The sequence below is a fragment of the Leptodactylus fuscus genome, chromosome 6, assembly GCF_031893055.1.
Source record: "Leptodactylus fuscus isolate aLepFus1 chromosome 6, aLepFus1.hap2, whole genome shotgun sequence".
NCBI lineage: Eukaryota > Metazoa > Chordata > Amphibia > Anura > Leptodactylidae > Leptodactylus > Leptodactylus fuscus.
In genome coordinates, this window is record NC_134270.1 from 67,899,866 (window position 1) to 67,921,342 (window position 21,477).

A 21,477-nucleotide genomic window follows, 5' to 3' on the forward strand; every position below is an offset into this window, starting at 1 on the left:
TGTCTTTCACGAGTCGGAATCAGTGTGGTATCCTTTTTTTCACAGACACATTGGTGGTTATTTATCATTTGACCCTTTTTGGCTGTATTTTTCACAAGTGCACCTTTTTTAGACTGGTTTTACTGTGGGGTCTATTTATGATGTAGGCACACCTCCTTGTTAAATGTTCTGTACAAGTGTTAGTTAATTTAGATGTACCTTTTAAAGCTTTGTGCCTCTTTCTAATGCTGTCTGACCTGACTGTTTTTTTTTTTTTATGTTGCTCATGGACTGGAGCGCATTTGTGTCTTTTTTGCCCCTTCTTAAAAAGGCGAAAGTCATGAATATAGAGTGAAATTCATCTCTATGTAGGCCACGCCTCTTCCCCTCCCAAAAAAAGTAAAAGTGCCAAGTGCAGCACAACATCTGGAAAAAAAGGCATAAATGTCATAAAGTACAGGGCAGGGAGGTTCATGGTCTCAGTGTTTTGTGAAGTTACTACAAATAGGTCTTAAATACATCAACTCAAGGCTTCGCCATTATGAGCTAAATCAAAATCACAATTAATTGCACGTTTTACCTCGATTACAATTAATGAAGAATTATTTTAAGGCACTCCCCTTTTTCAATGCCATGCCCCCTATTTATATGCTACTGAATTTTGGTTATTCACATATCAGCAATCCTGACTGGATAATGTCCAGTCAGTGACATATCTTTGGCACTGATAGGCCCCATTCACACGGGGCGCGGAATGACGGATTTTGGTCCTGATTCTGACGTGGGAAGCCCCGTCAGAATAGGACCAAAATGTGGCTGTCACGGCTTCCGACAGTCGCGGCTTCCTGCTCCAGAGTAGGCCCAAATGAATAGGCATAATCCGGAAGGTGCTGCCGCGAGGCGGACGCCGGGGCCGAATCAGCCGCGGAATCTGCCTGAAGAAAGGGCAGCTCGCTTCTTTTTTCCGTGAACGGTATGTAAAAAGTAAGTAAAAGTAAGCTAGTGGTCTACATAGACTGCTATTGTGAGGGGGCGGATTATGACGTGGATTCAGCGCCAAAATCCGCCCCCTCTTGCCCCTTGTGAACCGATCCCTAGGATGGCATGGATATAAAATAATGGAAATAACTGAAGTTCACAAGTTTGAGGCGTCATATAAGGGTCGGTTCACATTAGCGTATTTATTCCGTCTGGTCAGAGTCCGCATGTAGACCACCGGACGGAATAGAATCGTAATTGCAAGCGCTGTTCTGTAAAAGCTTTAACTGCACAGCGCTTGCAGTTGCATTGGTATTCCGTTCGGGGGGGGGGGGGGGGGGGGGTCCTCATGCGGACTCCCTCGGACGGAATCCAAACATTAATGTGAACCAGGGGTCAGTTTGTTTGCAATAATTGGACATACGCATTAAGATAAGATAATCCTTAGTCCCACCTTGGGGAAATTTCAGTGATGCAGTAATGCAGTGATTTTGTGATATTCATGCATGTCATTTGTATATGAATTGTTATTCTGATTTCATATCTATATAAATAAGGGATATTACATTGATCTAGGGTTAATTTACAAATGAGGTGTGTTCAATTGTTTTAAAAAGTTTGTTGTCAGTGAGGTTTGGTTTAGTATGCTATGAGCAAGGAGCCATGAGCTCTGAAACGCGTAAGCTGTTGACTACATGAGGATGGTAATATACCCTGCCATAAGAGCCCATGCGGAATAAATACAGTTGATCACAAGGTTGGATTATGATGTGGCAAATGGGCAATTACTTGCCGTTGAGCTACAACCCATTTTGCACGTATTATAATCTGCCACAGGGGACTTGAGTTTTTAAAAGGGGAATGGCCTAAACAATCATCATTAATTGTAATCAAAGTAGAATACCCAATTAATGGCAATTTTTGTTTAGGTCATAATCTGCCAGCCTTACGTACAAGATACATGAGGCAGAAACCCCAGACATCAGTCTATAGTAATAACACTTAATGATCTTGTAGCGGCGTCTTCACCTCATGGAATTCCATTTCTTCTTCCCACATGAGGCTAAAACTGGAAAAAACCAAACAACAGAAGGTTAAACACTGTTATAGTTTATTTTTTAGTCAGAATTCCATGTAACAGTAAAGACACAAGCACCATGAAGAACACCGGGTCCCCACAGTATACACCAGCCTTCATGAGCCTGCCCCATTTATCACACAGCCTGCACCCTCGTGTCCCCCTCCAGCTGTCTCCTTTCCTCCCTTCACCCTCCAGCAGTCTCAGCAGCTCCCTATCCCTCTATAGCACCACACTGTCATGTACAATCCAGGATAGCTCCGCCCACACAAGTATGATCACATGCTCATGACGTCATCAGAGGTCTTTTAGCCCACTAGGAAATAGCATCTCCCATCTAGACACGCTCGTGCTCCGGCTCCATATACTATAACGTGCTGAGGCTGAGCAGGTTGCGGTGCTTTAGGTCGTCATACAAAGACCGGGCAGGATCTCTCGGGCTGACTACAGGTGGGTGTCACCCCCGGCCTATGTTACGCACATGTAATAGTATTCTAGCTGTTCTATCGCAGAGTAAAGTAGGCATCACCTCTAGAACTACGAGTCCCAGCATGCTCGGCTCTCGCAGGAGAAGGCCTAGGTGACTGAGTGACGTAGGCCAGTGTTCTGCATCGTACTCATGTGCGCCTCCTGCAGTTCCGGATGTAAGCGGAGAGTTCACGAAGTGCATTCTGGGAGCTGTAGTTTTGCTTCCTTTATGACGCGACCACTGATTTGCTTGGCCGTGCAGCTTATATAAGGCTGCTCTTTACATATCAGAACCGGTGCAATCACCAATAATGTTCTTCTATTATAACATGCAATGCATTCACAAAAGCTTCAGACTACTTGACTTTTTTTTTTTGTTAAAATAAGATAATCCTTTAATAGTCCCACATTGGGGTGACATCTTTTGACTCCCCGCCTTCCAAACCCCATAACTTTTATTTTAACATTCACGGAGTCATATAAGGGCTTTAGAACATTTCAGGGATGCATAGTGTTTATTTTTTATTTTTTTGCAGGGCAGGTGTACTTTTTAGTTCTACCATTTTGAGGCATGTCTTTTGCTTTGATCACTTTTTACTTCAATTATCAGAGGCAAAACAATGAAAAAATGGTGGTTCGGCTCTTCATTTTTTAATTTTTTTTTTACCACCCAATGGGCAATGTATTTTTATAAGTTTGTAGACCAGGCATTTCATAACAAAGGGATACCTAATGTGTATGTGTTTTTTAAAGAGGACCTTTCACCTACTAGGGCACATGCGGTGTAATACACCGTTAGAAAGCTGACAGTATGCTAAATTTAGCGCGCTGTCGGCTTTCCCGTTCTGTACCCCCGCTGAAGAGCTATCTGTGTCAGTACCATAGCTCTTTAGTGTAAGAAGGGTATTTCTGACAGTCTGTCAGGAACACCCCTCCTCACAGTAGTGTCTATTGCGCTGTACTGTGAGTGGGTGTTCCCAGCGATGGTGGTGAGGAATACCCTCCCAGTACTAGTCTACGGTTGAGTACTATTAGGAGGGGAGGGAGTCGTTCCTCACCGCTCTCACAGTACAGCACAATAGACGCTGTAGGAGGGGCGTTCCTGAGAGACTGTCAGAAACACCCTTCTGAAACTGAAGCGCTATGGTAACGGCACCGATAGTTCTTCAGTGGGGGCACAGAATGGGAAAACCGTTGGTGCGCTGAATTCAGCACACTGTCTGCTTTCTAGTGGTGTATTACACCAAAAGTGCCTGAGAATGTGAAAGGTCCTCTTTAAGTAGGCTGGGGGAGGTGGGGAAAAACAAGAATTATACTCACCTGTCTCTGGTGAAAACCTTTTTCACTTTTATACGTATTCTAGGCAAAAAGGGTTATTAGATTTATTAGATTTGTATTTATTAGACTGCCTAGGTGTCTTGAACCCCCGGGTTCTGATCACTAATGCATTTCAATATATCTACATTTATATGACAGGCTATCATAGCAATGCATCGCTGGCATTAGTGTCGGGTCTCTCCTGTATGATAGAGCAGAGACCCTGTGGATACTCAGCTCCTGAAATAGCTACCTGTAATAGTATGGAGGTTGTTGGGAAGGGGGTTACATAATTGTTTTTGCGTTTGTATATTTTAAGAATAATACCAGAACGATTACCTTATTATTCTGCAGTCATGTACTAAAATAAAATAAAAAAAAGTCCTCCCCCCCATCATTCTGTACTAAATATCCCAAACAGACTTAGTAAAACAGAAGGTTAAAAATCTTTACCAATTTAAACCCCCCACAAACAATCAAATATTGCATTGACATAAAAAAAACCTTTACACTCACCCTGTTGCTGTGCTCCTCATACAGTTCTTTTTTATTATTAATTATTAATTATTTATATAGCACCGTTAATTTTATGGTGCTTTATTGAAATCAGAGGATTAAACATCAGCTTCCGTGCACTTGCCCTATACCTCCGACACTTGCGCAGTGAAGTTGGAGTGTCCATCCTCTGCTTCACTGAAGAACTTTGTAGGTGCCAGGAGCACCGGAGAAGAGTCTGAGGAAAGTACAAAGGTTTATTTATTATTATTAATAATTATAATATAATATATATATACAGGGTGTCCCAAAAAATGTATACACATTTTAGCAGCTGATAACGCAATTATTTATCCTTTCTTTACAGACTGAACCCATTAAACCGAGTGATGGCATACAGACAAGGAAATTTATTCTAAAATGCTACTGGAAGTATGAAAACGCAGTAGAAGTGCAAAGACAATTTAGGAGGGAGTTTAACAAAGAACCACCTACACGAGTTACCATCACTCGAATTAGAGATAAGTTTGAAGCTTTCGAAGCATTCGAGTGATGGTAACTCATGTAGGTGGTTCTTTATTAAACTCCCTCCTAAATTGTCTTTGCACTTCTACTGCGTTTTCATACTTCCAGTAGCATTTTAGAATAAATTTCCTTTCTTCAAAGTCAAATCTGTATGCCATCACTTGGTTTAATGGGTTCAGTCTGTAAAGAAAGAAAAAATAATTGAGATATATATATATATATATATATATATATATATATATATATATATATAGAGTTAAAACAAGGTGTTTTGGGAATCTAAACCCCCCAGGCTATAAAGATCCTGTGGGTGGTTTAGTGTTCCAAATTGACCTGCTAGGTCCTCTTCAAGTCACTCCTGTGTTGTATTGGCCATGTGCTTAAAGAGGACCTTTCACGTCCTCGGGCACATGCAGTGTAATTCAACACTAGAAAGCCGCATATGCCCGAGGCTGTGAAAGGTCTGAGAGCAGTCTGGATTACTTCCAAAAATTTGAGGCGTTGCTGGCAAATTTAGGTCAGTTGTTGACTAGGATAGGGTAATAGCGTATGGTTAGTTCACATTAGCATTAGACTGTCCACTCTTCTACTCCTTCATAGGAATTGAAAAGGAGGGTCCATGTAATGACGGATACAAGTGGATCCCACAGGACCACATTACCTGTACTGTTAACAGGTATCCACTGTGTTCTCCGTCACTGCATTGTTGCTCCTAATGGAGTCTCTGACCTATGTGTAAACCTAGCCTAATTCTTCTGCTATGTCTGGTAAGTGCATGCATTCCATGAAATTTGTCGCCAAACAAAACTATTTCTGAATATGTCTACTAAAAACATGATACTGGAATTGTTGTTAATAACAACATTGGATTTTACTTTTTCTTCTCATGCAGACGATAGAAATTTATCATGGCTGATAAAGAAGGCAGAGAACATCCCCACAGTCTTCAGGGCTTGCTGAATATGGCCATTGAAGCTGGAACAGAATCAGGCAGTACCCACCAGACAGAACCGATATCAGAAGAGGTACTGATATTATAAAAATGGTTGAAGGATGGCACCAACGCGTCCGGTAATGTAAATGCACCAGCTTGTGATATGACTTTAGAGGAACCAGTTAGAGCCCTCCATCTGACATTTTTTAGGTTGGTTGCACACTTATTTTTGTTGTTTTTTCTTGTTTGTTTGTTTTTTATTTTCTGAATAAACATACAGCTTTCAGATGTTACAGGTTAGTCTGTAGTGCATTATGAAAATTCTTACAAAAATATCTTGTTTTTTGTATTTTTTTTTTTTTTTTGGTGTGTTTTTTTTTTTTTTTTGCCGTATTTTTATTTTTTTATTTTTCCATGGCAGCCTAAAAACTAAGGCTAGAATTCACATCTGTGTCAGGGTATTCATTCTTCTGGTCTGTCACAGGAACAGAAGAACTGAAAAACTGTTCATTTTTTGATGGACAACAAAGTATCCTGTGGAGCCCCATTGACTATAATTATATTATACCAGCCCTGAAAAGCTCACTGATATACCATATATAGGTGATATATCATCTGATAGGTGCTATCTGATCACTTTGGTGTTTTGTTTATCCAAATCTGTTCAGCCATTCCAAAGATATAAACCTTTATATACTAGGATCTCACTGAGCAATTTGGAGGCTGGAATCCACCTGTCAATGTTTTCAAAGGGGGGGGGGGGGGGGGCAATGATGGACTTTTTTCAGCGCGTTAAGAGAGAAATGTTCCAGTCCATCTTGCCACAGTTTCTGTAGCTAAGAGCTCTGTTTCAGCTTTCCACCACTGGTTCCACAGGGCTTGTACTTGGAGAGTAATCTGAGGCAGAAGTGAATAAAGCCTTAGGCCGCATTCACACTACACAGTTTCACCAGATTTAGTGGGCTGAACATCATGCTGGGAGAGGACGCCTAGCGTAATCTACAATGTTAGTTTTCTTCTGCAGACTTTCTGCTTCATTTCTACCTACAGGGAAGTATATTTGATATGGTGCGATTTCCAAAAACACAACGGTTGCATATTTTTTTGCAATGTGTGGATGGGATTCGCTAGAGCTCTTGTGGTGAAACCATCATAAACCTTCTCCCTTTAGGCTGGGGCTCCATGTGGTGTAAACACGTCGGTTTGGCCGCAGCATTTACACAACGTGGAGTTTCGGCCTAAAGGGAGACGTTTTATGATGGTTTCACCAAAGGCAGCTTTAATTACTAAAAAGTTCCTTTATTACGGTAATTCTTTTAGACTATGGTCATGTCACATTTCTGTCATACACTTTGTGGATCTTTTTAAGTGATTTGCTTAAAACACAGAGAAAAATGACAATGGATGAACGTGCGTTTACATCTGTGTTGCATAGGCTTCTCTATGTTAAACAGATCTGTTAGGTAGACTTGTGACGTGATCACAGCACTACTATATAAAAATCTGCCATGAGATGTGACCACAGTACTTCAAGGGTTCTGTTGTTTACACTTTCCCCCATTCAGACTGATACTACATATTACAGGTTCAAATTCCCTGAGGGATCTAAAAAAACCCAAAAAAACATAAGGAGAAAAATAAATGTACTACGCATGCCTGAGTGCCATTTTGGTGTAGCTAGCTATAGAGCAGTATACTGAGCAGTATGCTGAGTTCTATAGGTAGCTACAAAAAAAAAAAATGGCACTCAAGCATGCGCAGTAGAAGTAGCTCAGAACGGAGCGTAACTGCTCATGCATGGGATTTGAAACGCCAGGAGCAAGACAACAGAGGATTTAGGCAGTACAGCAAGTGTGGAGGAGGAGGGCATAACGGAGCATAAGACACGGAGAGGTGTTACTGAGGTATGACATGGGGGGTGCTCGCTGGCCCTGGGGAATGCCCAGGGTGCTCAGTGAGCCTCATTAGCATATATTTTTTACCTATTTTTACTAAAAATGGGGGGTCTTTGGAAGAACTGGAGCACCCGAATAGCCTTTTTAAAGGCTATTCAGTAGAGATGAGCGAGTACTGTTCGGATCAGCCGATCCGAACAGCACGCTTGCATAGAAATGAATGGACGTAGCCGGCACGCGGGGGGTTAAGCAGCCGGCCGACGTCAAAGCGGAAGTACCAGGTGCATCCATTCATTTCTATGGAGCGTGCTGTTCGGATCGGCTGATCCGAACAGTACTCGCTCATCTCTGCTATTCAGGCATATGCTTAGCTCAAAATCCATTTTCAGAATGATAGAGCCCCTTTAAGAAAAGCAAAAGATTGGAGTACAGGGCTCATAAATCCAGGAAGTGAAGCAGCAGAATACAACAATGGAGTATAGGTACATAACATCCAGTTCACACACAAAACAATACATACACAGAATCAGTAGTAAAGGTCATGGGCTCTCCTGGTGGCCTCGCTCGACTAGACATCAAACGAAGTTAGGGCCGTGCGAAATGACTGGGTTTGTATACAAGATCATCAGTGGGTTACTCCATGGTCCCCAAACTCTTTGAAATTTCAAGCGACAGCCTCTCCCTTTACATACTGTCCGGTTTTAGGATGGGACCAATTTCCTAAACATGGATAACTAGGGAGGACGGAGAGCCATCCATCGTAACGACATCTATCCAGGAAGCCTGTATAATTGGGCAAATCTGAGGGTCTGTGGGGGCATCACATACACTGAAGTTATGCAAAAACAAAGTGTGAACAGAGCCTCTTTTTAAAAAGAAAACTTATTTGCCTTTTCAGCTCTTTGGCATGCCCAAAATGTATATCCATAGATAAACCTGTGCAATATATCCCAAAGATACACACTATGTGTGCGGCTTAGGAACTACAATTGTGGCAATGCAATAGTAATAGAGATCACTATTTTCTTTCCATTGGCAGCAGCATTTCTAGAGGTCTGTGACAATATCATTTAGTGTAATGACGTCTGGATCAACAATTCTAGTTTTGTCTTTGTACTTTGGAAGGTGGAACGCTTTAGATTCTGTATAAGACTTTGGTTCCAAGGTTAGTTCTGGCAGTTTCTAAATATTAATCATGACTGCATTTGGTTGTCCGTTTAGGATTTTAGCCAAGATGGGTATTATGCTAATGCTCCGTTCTGGCCATCCTCCATTTGGAATTTAGATAGGAATTATGTTTACAATGGCTTTGTGTCTTATCCATGTGCTACATCCCATTTGCTGCTGTGTTTTCTTTCTTTTTTTTATTTTTATTTTAGCTTGTCTTTGAGAGTGCAGAGCTGCAGTCTGTTCTCCACATTTAATCCTTCATTCTCCTGAATTTCTCTCCTGTCTCTGCTATAACAACCTCTGTAATTTTTCTCTAGAACTTTTACAGTTGATGAAACACAGCATGGAAAGTTACATTATATTCACATGACCAAGCCGATTCTTGGCCACATATTTCCCGGATGCGTGTGTGATAATTTATTTATTTATTTATTTTTTTTACATGAGGGTCTCCCATTTTCACATATCCCTTATACATTGCAGTGTATGAAGAGATCTGTGAAAACAGACAAAAATAGAGCATTATCTATGTTTTGACGATCAGTTACAGAGACTGTCAAAATATTGGTCATGTGAATAGCCCCCATTTACAATAGTGAAATTAATGTGGCTATGTGATAGCCTTTAAAAAAAAAAAAAAAAATCCGTCACTTAGCCGTTGTGTCAGTATAGGGTAATATTGTCCAGGTAAAGGGTTGGCAACCCCTGGCACGTGTGCTAAGATTGGCACATGAGGCATATGTCCCTGGCACAGCAGCCAGAGTCCCTGAAAGGATGGCACTTTGACAGGCTTCACCAGTAGTATCGTTCAGACACAACACACCCAAGACCTAAACTGCTATTCTTATACTCTGGGGTCTCTTCACATTCCAGTGTATAATAAGTGAAGGTCCAGGAGAGATAATCAAACATTAAAGGGATTCTATCATTGAGAAAAGTCATTTTGAGGTAAACCTATGCCCAAATAGCTTTTAAAAAGGCTATTCAGGAGTTGCCTCCAGTTCTGCCATAGACCACCCCAGTTTTTAGTAATAACAGGTAAATCGTATATGTAAATGGGCGTTCCCCAGAGCCTCCAAGCACCCACTGCGTCATCAAACCTCATCAAACGCTTCTCCATAGCTTGTGCTCCGTTATACCCTCCTCCTCCTCCAAACTTCCTGTACCACCGATACATATCATATACATGAAATCTTGTGCATGCGCAGTAACGCCATTTTGTTCTAGAGAACTGCACAACCGTACCGTAGTATGCTCATTTTCTCTGAGAACTACACGAGCATGCTCCACATGTGTAGTACGGTCGTGCAGTTTTCTACAGCAAAATGGCACTCACGTTACTGCGCATGCACGGGATTTCAACCGCCTGGAGTGAGAATGCTGAAGATATGGGCAGTACAGGGCATTATGGAGGAGGAGGGTTCTTTAACCAGGTTTATTCTAGGCTATGGTGGCCTGGTTTGGTATTGTGATATATTACTTGGGGGATAAAGCATATGAATCGCCATTGTTACAGATTAATATTGTAGGGTGTAGATGGTTCCCTATCTGCAGTAGAAGACGAATATTGTTAAACCCTACTCTCTTACACTAAACCAGCCATCTTCCAGCAGAAAAGATCAGGAAGAAATAAACCCCTGTGCTCCTTTGCTATCCTCTGTTACTGTTAGACCCTAAACTGACCATCTGGTGTGTTTGCGTCTTCTGCTCGGATACATTAGCATCATGTCATATTCCAGTATGCTACCAGGAGCACAGATAAGTGCCCTCACGTTACTTTCTGCCCTGTGATCTTAAGCAGATGGAGACCAGAAAGTGCTTGCCCTGCAGAAGCATTCCATTTTCTGATTTTAGATGGTGGTGATAGAAAGCAGTGTACGTCTATGTAAACACTGCTGAAAGCTGTAAGGATCTTTGGGTAGCTCTTACAGATCGGATCCCTGTATGTGATTAATGACTCTGCATGGTCTCTGGTCCGGGAGTGCATTGCTGCAGCAACAAGATCTACCATGCCTTAATAGTCTATCTTCCAGCTCTCTGGATGATCGGTGAAGCGCACAGTAATCTTCATTTAGTTCATTTTTTTTCTTTGAATTCTAAAAGTAGCATTCATGTTAAGTAGTAATTAGATGGTGTCTGGTCCGGGGAATATCTGCTTGACCAAGCTGCACTAAAGCTGCATCTACCAAGGAGTTGGTTATTTATATAATGAGAATTTAACTGAACAGCTTACAATTCAAGGTTGGATCATGTTGGCGTATTTTATACCCCTAGATTTGCGTAGTTTTATAATCCTAACCATTAGGCAGTGCTGGGACTTGTAGCGCCATGGTGCAAGTGCTGAACAATTTAAAGGGGTTGTACTAAGTTTTGACTTATTGCCTATCCGGAACTGTTCAGTTGGAAGGCCAAAGCACCAGCTTGACTGCTGTATTTTCATACTCATTATAAATGGCTGACAGCTATGGGGATGCAGATGCAGTGAACCTCCTCTAAATCACATAAAACTAATGATTGACTTCTAATAAAAGGAAATATGCAACTAATTCTAAAATAATTATATGATCTAAAATAATAATAATTTTATTTTGAATCCTGAGTTGCTATCTTTTTCCTGACTCTTAGGCTGGTCTTACACAACCGTATTGAATGTACGGTCTACAAGTTGCTGATTGGCAACATAGGCTCCGCAGATGTCCGTGTCCTGCCGCACTCGCCCATAGAGTTCTATGGGCGAGTCCGTGCAGTCCCGCAATTCACAGCCATTACGGACATGTCCTATAAATTGCGGACCATGGTTGTGGCCCGGCCACACCACGGATAAAATATCTGGTGGTGTAAGAGGCCACTATACTCTGAGAGTAATGGAGATAGTACAATATGCATGTTCAACCTGCCGCTCCATTAAGAGGGGAGAACTAGAGTCCGTTCTTAGGATTGGCATGTGTCCCTGTGGTTTTTGTTTTTTAAATCCATGGTAAAAGTATTTCTTGTCTGTAACACTAGACCAAGGTGTATATGGGTGAAGTTTACGTAACTTGATGGGGCTCACTAATGTTAAGGTTAAGAACATTTGGTCCAGCTGACACCCCACACCCATAAATGGTGGCTGCATAGATTTAAAGGTAATACCTGCAAAATTGTACGACCTATAGTCACCACAGTTAAGACAATTTTTCATTAAGCCGAGTCAACTTTTTTTTTTTTTTGTACATTTTTGAAAATAGAAAATAGATCAGGTACTGTAGATGTAAAGTGTTGTCTGTATCCATGAGTGTGGTCGTGTGGCAAGATCATATAGCCGGTGTATAAAAGGTTCTTTACAGATCTTTATGGACGTGTAAAACTGAGTAGCAGGCAAAATCTTTACATGCCACCATGACCAAGCTCCATGGTGGGCCTAGGTGTTGAATGTGTGGATGCCCATTCCTATGAATGAGAACAGTTAGTTGGGGAGGGGATGGACTCCTTCACACCAGATTCTGCAAAGTTAGCATCAGTTGTTGATATTTGAGGAGTTGAGCTATCTTTGTAGAGCATTCCTTGATGATGTGCACATGTCCCTTTGTCAGTTACTAGATGTTCTAAAAAATGTGAATTTTTTTTCTATACTAGAGGAGACAATGGCTACAGGAAGCTATGAACAGCGCCTTTTCTGGTCAGGCAGATGAAGTTCAGCAGATGAAGGATTGCCTAAAGGAATTAAGCAGGGAAACAAGTGATGAAGATGGGGATGAAAGAAAAGAGAATGCACTGGAGCTACTTGCAGACCTGTGTGAAAATATGGATAATGCTTCTGGTAAGATGCAGTATGGAACAGATAAAAGAAAGATTAAAGCAAGCATTAGCTGGAGACTTCATCAACTTCCAACCAGCTCTCAGATTTTTTTTATGGTATATTCTTTTGTATATTTAACGCTCAAGAACCTTACTATAGGAGCTACATGCTGAGAATAAGGGTAGGTTCACAAAGAGGAATTTGGAGTTGATTTGGGGCAGATTCTGCTTCAAAACCAGCTTCAAATTCTTTTTTTTTTTTTTTAATGTAGATTGTGAGTCCCATTTAGGGATCACAATGTACATTTTTTTTTTCTTTGTAGAATGGGAGGAAATCCATGCAATCACTAGGAGAACATACAAACTCCTTGCAGATGCTGTTCCTGGTGGGATTTGAACTCCAGAACTCCAGTGCTGCAAGGCTGCAGTGCTAACCACTGAGCCACCGTGTTGCCCCCAAAACCATCTTCAAATTCTGTCCTGAATCTGCCTTCTATTATATTCAATCAGAATACAATCGGGCTAATCGGAAAGTAGAGGTCATGGCAGAAAGCTGAAGCTCTGCTTCTACAGTCCCCCGCAGGAAGCCCAGGACCAGAAAGTGGAGAGGAATTTATGAGAGAAGAGCACCTCAGATTCCTCTTCATTTTCATGTGAACTGGCCTAAGGGGGCTGCACTGCTGATTTTACACTGTGACCCTGATCGCTGTTAATTCCTGTTCAGAGGTTCTCCTAACCAGTAGGTGTGCAGGTAAGTGCAGCCTCAAGGAATTGTGCAGAAGGTTGGAGCACCATGTACAAGCAAAACTGTGAGTGTAATGCAGTGTTAAAGAGGTTGTCCAGTGTGGTCCGGTCCTTCTGCTCCGGTGTCTTCTCACGGGTCTCTCCCTGAGTTCTGCTGAAGCCGCTTATTGGCCTCAGCAGTCATGTGTGGCTGGGACTTCCACCACACGTCAACACTGGATCGAGAAGACCGGACCGCACTGGGGGACATTGGAGCACCCAGGAAGGTGAGTATGATATTTTTTTAGTGATTGACTTTGTTGAATTTTTTAGTCATTAGCATGCTTATCTGTACAATTCCTGTGTCCCCTTATGTGTTTTCCTTCATTGACCCCGTAATGCTTGATGTTAATACAAAATACATTGTTTTTTAATTGTGACCTCTGTTTTTTCACAGATTTTTGTAAGCTGGGTGGGATGGACTTGATGTTGAATCGTTATCTGAGTAGCCCCGAGGCTGAACTACGCTGGCGAGCCGCTGACCTGATTGGCATTTGTAGTCAGAATGTTCCCTTCGTTCAGGAGATGTCACTGAGTTTCGGTGCTTTGAGCAAACTCTTAAAATTGCTGGACCTTGACAGCAGTGAAACAGTCAGAGTAAAGGCACTATTTGCTATATCTTGTAAGTGTTATTCACACTTCATTAAAGTTTATTGACTTAAATGGAAGACGATGCATTGATTTCAGGGAGTACGTGACTTATTCAGATGTAACCAGGCCCACGACAACTAATCTAATACGTGGTTGTAGTGCAACCTATTTTCTGCTAAAATAATTCCTAAATAAGCCCCATTCTTGGTTATACCAATATCTGCCATATATGTTTTTTTTGTTTATTTCTACAGGTTTGGTACGGGAGCAGGAGGCTGGACTTGCTGAGTTTGTGAAGTTGGATGGGTTTTCTGTGCTGATGCGTGCCATGCAGACTGATATATTGAAGCTGAAGATAAAATCTGCGTTCTTGTTGCAGAATCTTCTGATAAGCCATCCTGAGCATAAAAGTAATAATAATGGAAATATATTACTAAAGATCCTACACTCCTGTGTTATTTATACATTAAATATACATAGGTGTTACATACATACATATACTTTAGGTGTTGTTCAGTTTCGAAAATCTATTTTCATATATCCTGGTTCCTAGCAGGGCATTTTGAGTTTGTATAGGGGATGTGTTTTGTATTATTCATCTCTCAAAAAGTGTCTCTTTTGCTCCGGAGGGCCTGTCTCACCTTACACAACTCATTCTTTTGAGTGTTAGCTGGATAGTTCATTTTCTCTATGGTGATGCAGCATTATTCTGTAGATCAGTATGATTTTAAGGATACCCAATGTATGATTTTGAGGATACCAAATATACATAGTTTTAGTTACGTTTCAACCCCTTACAAAGTAGGACCCCTGCTGATCCGCTATATATAACCTCTCTTAACAATAGGTCAAAAATATTTCTCTTAATTGTCCAGTAAATCTTCATAATGGATATACTGCCACAGATATGCTTATGGATTAATCCTATGCAGTTAATTACCCCGAGAGTGGTTCTGCTGTCCATGCAAATATAACTGTTTCAACAAAGCAGAAAATATTCCACGTCACACTAAAAATCATAAGGTCATGAAAAGTAATTGATAAACTGTTTTGTACACTATAGCATTATAGTTTGTAATGAGAATATTGCAGTCATTGGATTTGTTTGTGTTTTTATGCAGGTACCTTATGTTCTATGGGGATGATCCAGCAACTGGTGTATTTGCTCCGAACTGAGCACAGTCCTTTCCATGAACATGTCCTTTCTGCTCTCTGCAGGTATTTTCTGTATATTTTGCATTTTGTACCCCATTATTTGGTGACAACACAACTTGTTAGAATACATGCTACAGGGTCAACACGGTGGCTCAGTGGTTAGCACTGCAGCTTTGCAGCACTGGAGTCCTGGGTTCAAATCCTGCCAAGGGCAACATCTGTAAGGAGTTTGTATGTTCTCCCCGTGTTTGCATGGATTTCCTCCCATACTCCAAAGATAAACGGATAGGGAAAAAAATATACGTTGTGAGCCCTATATGGGGCTCACAATCTACAAAAAAAAAAGTACATGCTACAGACAATTTTTTTTTTCTTGTGTAGAGAGCACACGTTATTTACATGTTCTATATTTGTAAACTCGTTGCCAAGTTGGCACTAACTGCTCCCAAGTTGTGACCCCCTTATAGAACAGCTGGGCAGTGCTACTCTAGACTATTCTCATAACTCCCAGAGAGGAGAGTGGAAACCAAGGAAATTTCTGTGGAAAGGGGATATGTATCAGATTGCTGGCGTCTAAGGCCGGGTTCACACGGAGTATTTTGGTTCGTAATGTGGAACGTAGACGCCGCGGGATCTTTTGCGGGCCGTATACGCTCCCATTGTTTTCAATGGGAGCCGGTACCATATATGCGGCGCTATTTTGCGGCCGCCGCAAAATCACGGCCGCAAAATAGCGCCGCGTATACGGTACCGGCTCCCATTGAAAACAATGGGAGCGTATACGGCCCGCAAAAGATCCCGCGGCGTCTACGTTCCACATTACGAACCAAAATACTCCGTGTGAACCCGGCCTAACTGCTGGGTCTCCGAGCGATCAGGACATTAGGAGACTGAAATTAAAATATTACACCACTTATTTGTAATAATAATGAAAAAAGTTGTACAGAATAGCCATACATTTATACAGAGAGGCACTTGTCAAGGTGCAGGATGATTGTGGCGACCAGTCAGTTCTTGAAGTTGGTGTGTTAGAAGCTGGATTAATGGGTAAAAGTATGAATCTGAGGAACAATGCAAAAGACCAAGTTCTGGTGGCTGTGAAGCTGGATCTGAGCAACTCCAAAATGACAGGCGTTGTGTGGTGTTCCCAGTATGTAATGGTAAATGCTTGCCAAGGAAGGATAAATGGTGTAGAAGAGGCAGGGTCATTGATAGTGAATCATACACTCTCTCGACCAGTCCCACTGGAACTGCTACAGTACAAGGTGCTAAAAAAGTGAATTTTGTTTATTCATTTTCTTTTCATATGCTAATAGTTGACACTCAACTGATTCTAGCACAGTTGGAATTTTCTCTCTAGACCCCACGGTTCCTGAGCAACCAGCATACTTAGTGTTGATGCCTCATGTGTTAAGTTCTGTAATTTCAGAAGGGCAGTGTCAGGCAGGGGGTGTGACTCAGAGCACCAATCAGAAGCATCCAATGCGAGAGTTCAGAATCACAGCCCTTGTCTGACACTGGCCTCCTGACAGTACAGAGCCTAAATGACATATGAGTGACCAAAAATATCAGTACTGATTGCTCAGGAACAGAGAGAGCTAGAGAAAAAAAAATCAGACTGTGCTGGAATCAGAGGAGCAGTATCTACTAGTAGGTACTAAGAACTTGAGTTGGTGGAGGAAGTGAATCCTCTTTATGAAAGAGGTGGCACTAGAATGTACTATGGAAAGAAAGCAAGCCATGTTCTGGTGTAGGTCCTGGCATCCATGTGGATGCTACTTACCATGTGTCACCTACTTAAAGCATGTTGAATATCAATTCTTCATGGCAATGGTATATCGCAGAATAATACATCCATCTTCAACACATCTGCCAGAGATCCACCCACTCTGGAACAGTTTTGCTTTGAAGAAACAAGACTGATCCATGAAGGTTCATCTCAAAATTTTTAAACATGTCTGCTGACATTGTTCTTGTGCCAGACCCCACAGGATACTTTCAGAAGGCTTGTGAGCCTGTATCAGAACAGGTTAGGGTTGTCTTGTCAGACACAATATTACATTTTTAAGTCATGGCTGTTGTGTGTATGTTATTGAAGGAGTTCTTTTCTATGACTATCACGTGATCCTAAATATCTAATAGTATTGCAGGTCTCCTTGATGGCAAGTAAAGTAATGTGTACTGTATTTATTATTTTAGATACAATACCAATTGCATAATAAAGTGAACTGGCCATATATATGGTAAATGTAATAAAAAAAAAATTACATATAGCTAAAACGGAGAAAATAAATCTATAGTGCTTGTTTGTGTTGTGCTAACTAAAAAAGAGATGTCCTAGTACTCAGCTGATGGCTCACAATCTCTCATCCCAATGTCTAGTTTGGTGACAGATTTTCCACAAGGAATAGTAGAATGCCGGGCACCTGAACTAGCCTTTGAAGAGTTGCTCAAAGAACGATGCCAAATGGTGCAAAAGAAGGAGGAATATCAGGTAAAGACTGCTCATGTTCACTTGTATGTTAACGTGTACCCATTCACTCAGGGCAGTGGAGTCACTAGGCCAAACCACTGACTCTAACTCCTATTTTCCACAGCCCATCTCTGACTCTTGCTACTCTATTCTACATCTGTACTACATTTAAGGAAGGTTCAAAATAAAGAAAGAAAAAATAAATCTACGGCATACTTAATAACCTCTTCTTTCTTCTTGTCCTGTCTAATGGTGAAATTGTCAGATATATAGAAAGAATTGGGTTTCAGGAGAGAAGCCTTTTTGCAAACCTAAGATCATGCTGATTTGGTTTGTAAGGCATCTTAATGTAGCAAAATGTCTCCTGATCTGCAGTAGGTTTCCAGATATGGTAAGCCCTGCCTTGTTAGCCACCTTAGCGGTCTGGTAACAGAAGGGGTCTGAAACAGAAGGGGTCAGGAAGTAATGAAAGGGTTATTCCCATCTTAGCCAGTCATGGCTGAGATGAGAACAACTGGCCGCAAATGCCGATCACCAGGACTTAGACTTAGAGGAACATCTGAGCCATGCTGCTCTACACTATTTGGGTAACTCTCGTAGAGGTGAATGGGTGCCTCAGAAACTGCGTAACACAGCTGAGTTGTACTGTTCTGTAGCCAGCGCCATATTGTTAAAATCGCATAGCTAAATGGGATCCGCTGTTTCCATAACTGTCATTCACTTCTATTGGAGTTAGGAAAAGGGTGTGGAGCAGCGCCTCTTGACATGTGCCGTAAAGCCCGACCTGCTGGTTGGCACTTGAGGCCAGTTCTTTCTATCTCGCCCATGACTGAATGAGGTGAGAATAACACTTTAACAGCTATATGGCACCTTCCATTTCATTAGCTGCAGAAAAACCCGCAGGCTGTCCTGCTACGTGATCAGGTTTTTCTCTATATATTTTTATTATACATTACTAGTTTTTCTAGTCCTTAAGACTAAGGGGATGTTCACACCTGGGCACAGTCTCCAGTTTGCGCATTCTGCTGGGTTTCCGTCTTCAGCCCCAGCGAAACTGGACAGGGGATGGATACCCGGCGGTCAGTTTTATAACCCAATTACTTTAATGGGTTTGTAAAGGTGACCGTTTGTGTTCGCCTTCTGCCTGTTCATGGGGAAACTGTTTTTTTTTACCCGGACACAAAGTCCTGCATTTCCGACTTTGTGTCCAGCTAAAAAAAAAAAAAAAAAAAAAGGGTTTCCCCACAGACAGGTAAAAGACGCACACAGACGGTCACATTTACAAACCCATTCAAGTGAATGGGTTTTAAAACTAACCGCCGGGTTTCTGTCTCCTGTCCAGTTTCACCGAGGCTGAAGACGGAAACCAGGCGGAATGTACACACTGGACACCGAGCACAAGTATGGAAGCCCCCTAAGGCTCCATGTTGCAGAAACTCAGGGTTTTTTTGTTGCAGATTTTTTTTTTTTTTTTTTTTAAGCCAAATCCTGGAGTGGATTGAGCAGAAGGTACAAGTATAAGAAGCTTTCTATGTATTTCCCATTACTTTTGTAGCCAATTTTGACTTTATCTCAAAAAAACTGCACCAAAATCTGCAATAAAAGAAGTTCCTGCAACGTGAGGCCTCAGCCTAAAGGGGTTTTCCTATGACTACATAGGCAAGGTGATAAATGTATGCTTCCTGGGGATGTGAATACTAGTTAAACAACTGAGGATGAAGTGGCAGTCCATGAGTCCCCTGAGTGAATACAGCACTAGTACACATGTATGGTTTGTCTTCTCATTCATCTATAGTGCTGTGGTCCAGTATTGTGGTTCGCAGTTATCCAAACTTATTGCGGGCTTCCATAAGCAGGAGTATACTGTAGGTTCACAGGCAACTGCATATACAGCAATTCCCTGGTATGTAATGGTTGATTCACTTTTTACCTGTCAGGGGGATTAGTTTGTGCCTGGTGTACCCGAGTTGTACTTTAGAGGAGCGAGTCAAATACTGATGAGTTTTCCATTGTTCCTAAGATGACATATTGCTGGGAATGTAGATATACTACAAGGTAACACCCCCATTGTGCAGGGATGTGAGCACGGGTAAATTATACCCTTCCATTGTACGCCTGTGTGAGCAGCTCATTTACTTGTTCCATTTTGATTAGTATTTTTAAGGTTGGTTATTTGCATACGCCTGGCTAATTGTTTTCCTGCACTCTGTAATTACATTCTTACTGTTAATTACTGGAGCCATCTGACTAATGTGAAAACGACTAGTTTTTACAATTTCTTCCAATTTCTATTATAACCATTTGGTGAACAAGTAAGAATTTTACATTTAGAATCCAATATTGGCTCTCCCGTGATCACTGTTATCTGCAGCAATTTACATGTGTCTCTAATGCCATCATTACACATGACCTTTGTTCTTGCTTTTGCATTAGCATGGTATTGTTACCAAGATACTATGACACATGTTTCACTGATGTCATTTCACTGAATCCAGGCAAAATATGTAAAATTTCTAGGAAAGGCCCCAGTGGCGTTTGTAGTGTTGCTGTAGTCGCTACTAAAGCTGACCATACACGATAGCTCTATATTAACTGGAATTGTTGATTTCTGATGAATCTTTAACCATCTGGAGTCCTCACTTCCCTTCGAGGAGATAAGGAAGAGGCCACCTCTGGCAGCTTCTTATGGCTACAAGTTTGTACCATGTTGCCATAAACACTATGTAATGCTGTATGGTGGATGTATAGAACTCTATTAGGGGGATATTCTACACTAATAGCAGAGCTATTGCCAGAAAAAAAGCATTCTTATGCCTCGGTGCCCATAGAAATAGCATACATTTATAGATTAACCCATTTATGCCAGAGGATGAATTTTTTCAGTTGTAATAATGGAACTCTAGGCATAAATGGGTTAATGTCGTCTTGCTTTTTTTAAACTTTTCCCTTTTAATGCAGTATATTAAAAAAAAAAACTGATCGTGGAGACACATGGATGTACAATAGTGTCTCAGTGTTAACCAGCACCTCTTCAGCACAGATACCTTGGTATGGAAATGTTAATTGAATAAACAGTTACTACATTTTTAAAGTACACTAAAGGCTGTACATATATTGTTGTTGTTGCATTAAGGACACACTTGATGCCCACTTCTGCTTACGCTGGGTTCACACCAGCGTTCGGGTCTCCACACTTAGGTTTCCGTCTTCTGCTGGCAGAAGACTGAAACCTGTCAGACAGTGTCCGGCCGTGAGCGCCGGTGAGCATTTCATACTCTCCACTGTGAAACCGTTTTTTTAAAACCGGACACAAAGTCCTGCATGTCCAACTCTGTGTCTGGTTAAAAAAAAAAAAAACTGTTTCGCCACAAGAGTATAAAACGCTCACCGGATCTCACGGCCAGACACTTTTCAAACCCATTGAAATGAATGGGTTTGAAACATGACTGCAGGTTTCCGTCTTCTGCCCAGTTTCGTGCAGGAAACAGAAACCTGCAGAACGGAGACCCCGAGCACAGATGTGAACGAGCCCTTTTTCACAGCTGAATAGTGCTATTCTTCATACATCTGAGAATGTTTTCTTCTCTTTTAGGAAGAGCTGGATTATTGCGAGCGCCTTCTGAAGATCTGTTTCAGGGGCAGTCCTGAAGACAATAGCATGGATCGGTGATCTATTCTGTAGAATATTTCCACCAAAGAGCCTCATGATGGGGCAAGATGGAGATTATGAATGAAACAAAGCTAAATTATGAACTATTGCTTTGGATCCTCTCAGACTTGTGTAATCTTTGTTTCAAAAGAGGAGTTTGAGATCTGTTTTTGTTTTGTTTTTTAATAAAGAAAGACAAAAATAATGTGC

At 41.4% G+C, this 21,477-nt stretch overlaps 1 protein-coding gene across 1 annotated transcript; it reads left to right on the plus strand.

Annotated features, from left to right (window-relative positions):
- Window positions 1-2,331: 2,331 nt before the first annotated feature.
- Window positions 2,332-21,472, plus strand: HSPBP1 (HSPA (Hsp70) binding protein 1). The gene is made up of 8 exons (XM_075278566.1): window positions 2,332-2,485; window positions 5,733-5,865; window positions 12,455-12,638; window positions 13,797-14,021; window positions 14,245-14,400; window positions 15,112-15,208; window positions 17,528-17,639; window positions 21,211-21,472. Exons 2-8 carry the CDS (start codon window positions 5,749-5,751, stop codon window positions 21,286-21,288), a joined length of 969 nt encoding a protein of 322 aa, XP_075134667.1. The 5' UTR covers window positions 2,332-2,485; window positions 5,733-5,748; the 3' UTR covers window positions 21,289-21,472.
- The last annotated feature ends 5 nt before the right edge of the window (window positions 21,473-21,477 follow it).

Excerpts from the sequence above, each read along its gene's own strand:
- HSPBP1 (XM_075278566.1), top strand. The coding sequence starts at position 5,749 with ATGGCTGATAAAGAAGGCAGAGAACATCCCCACAGTCTTCAGGGCTTG. Across the intron at positions 5,866-12,454 it reads CAGAACCGATATCAGAAGAG|AGGAGACAATGGCTACAGGA; the intron begins GTACTGATATTA and ends TTTCTATACTAG. Across the intron at positions 14,401-15,111 it reads AAGCCATCCTGAGCATAAAA|GTACCTTATGTTCTATGGGG; the intron begins GTAATAATAATG and ends GTTTTTATGCAG.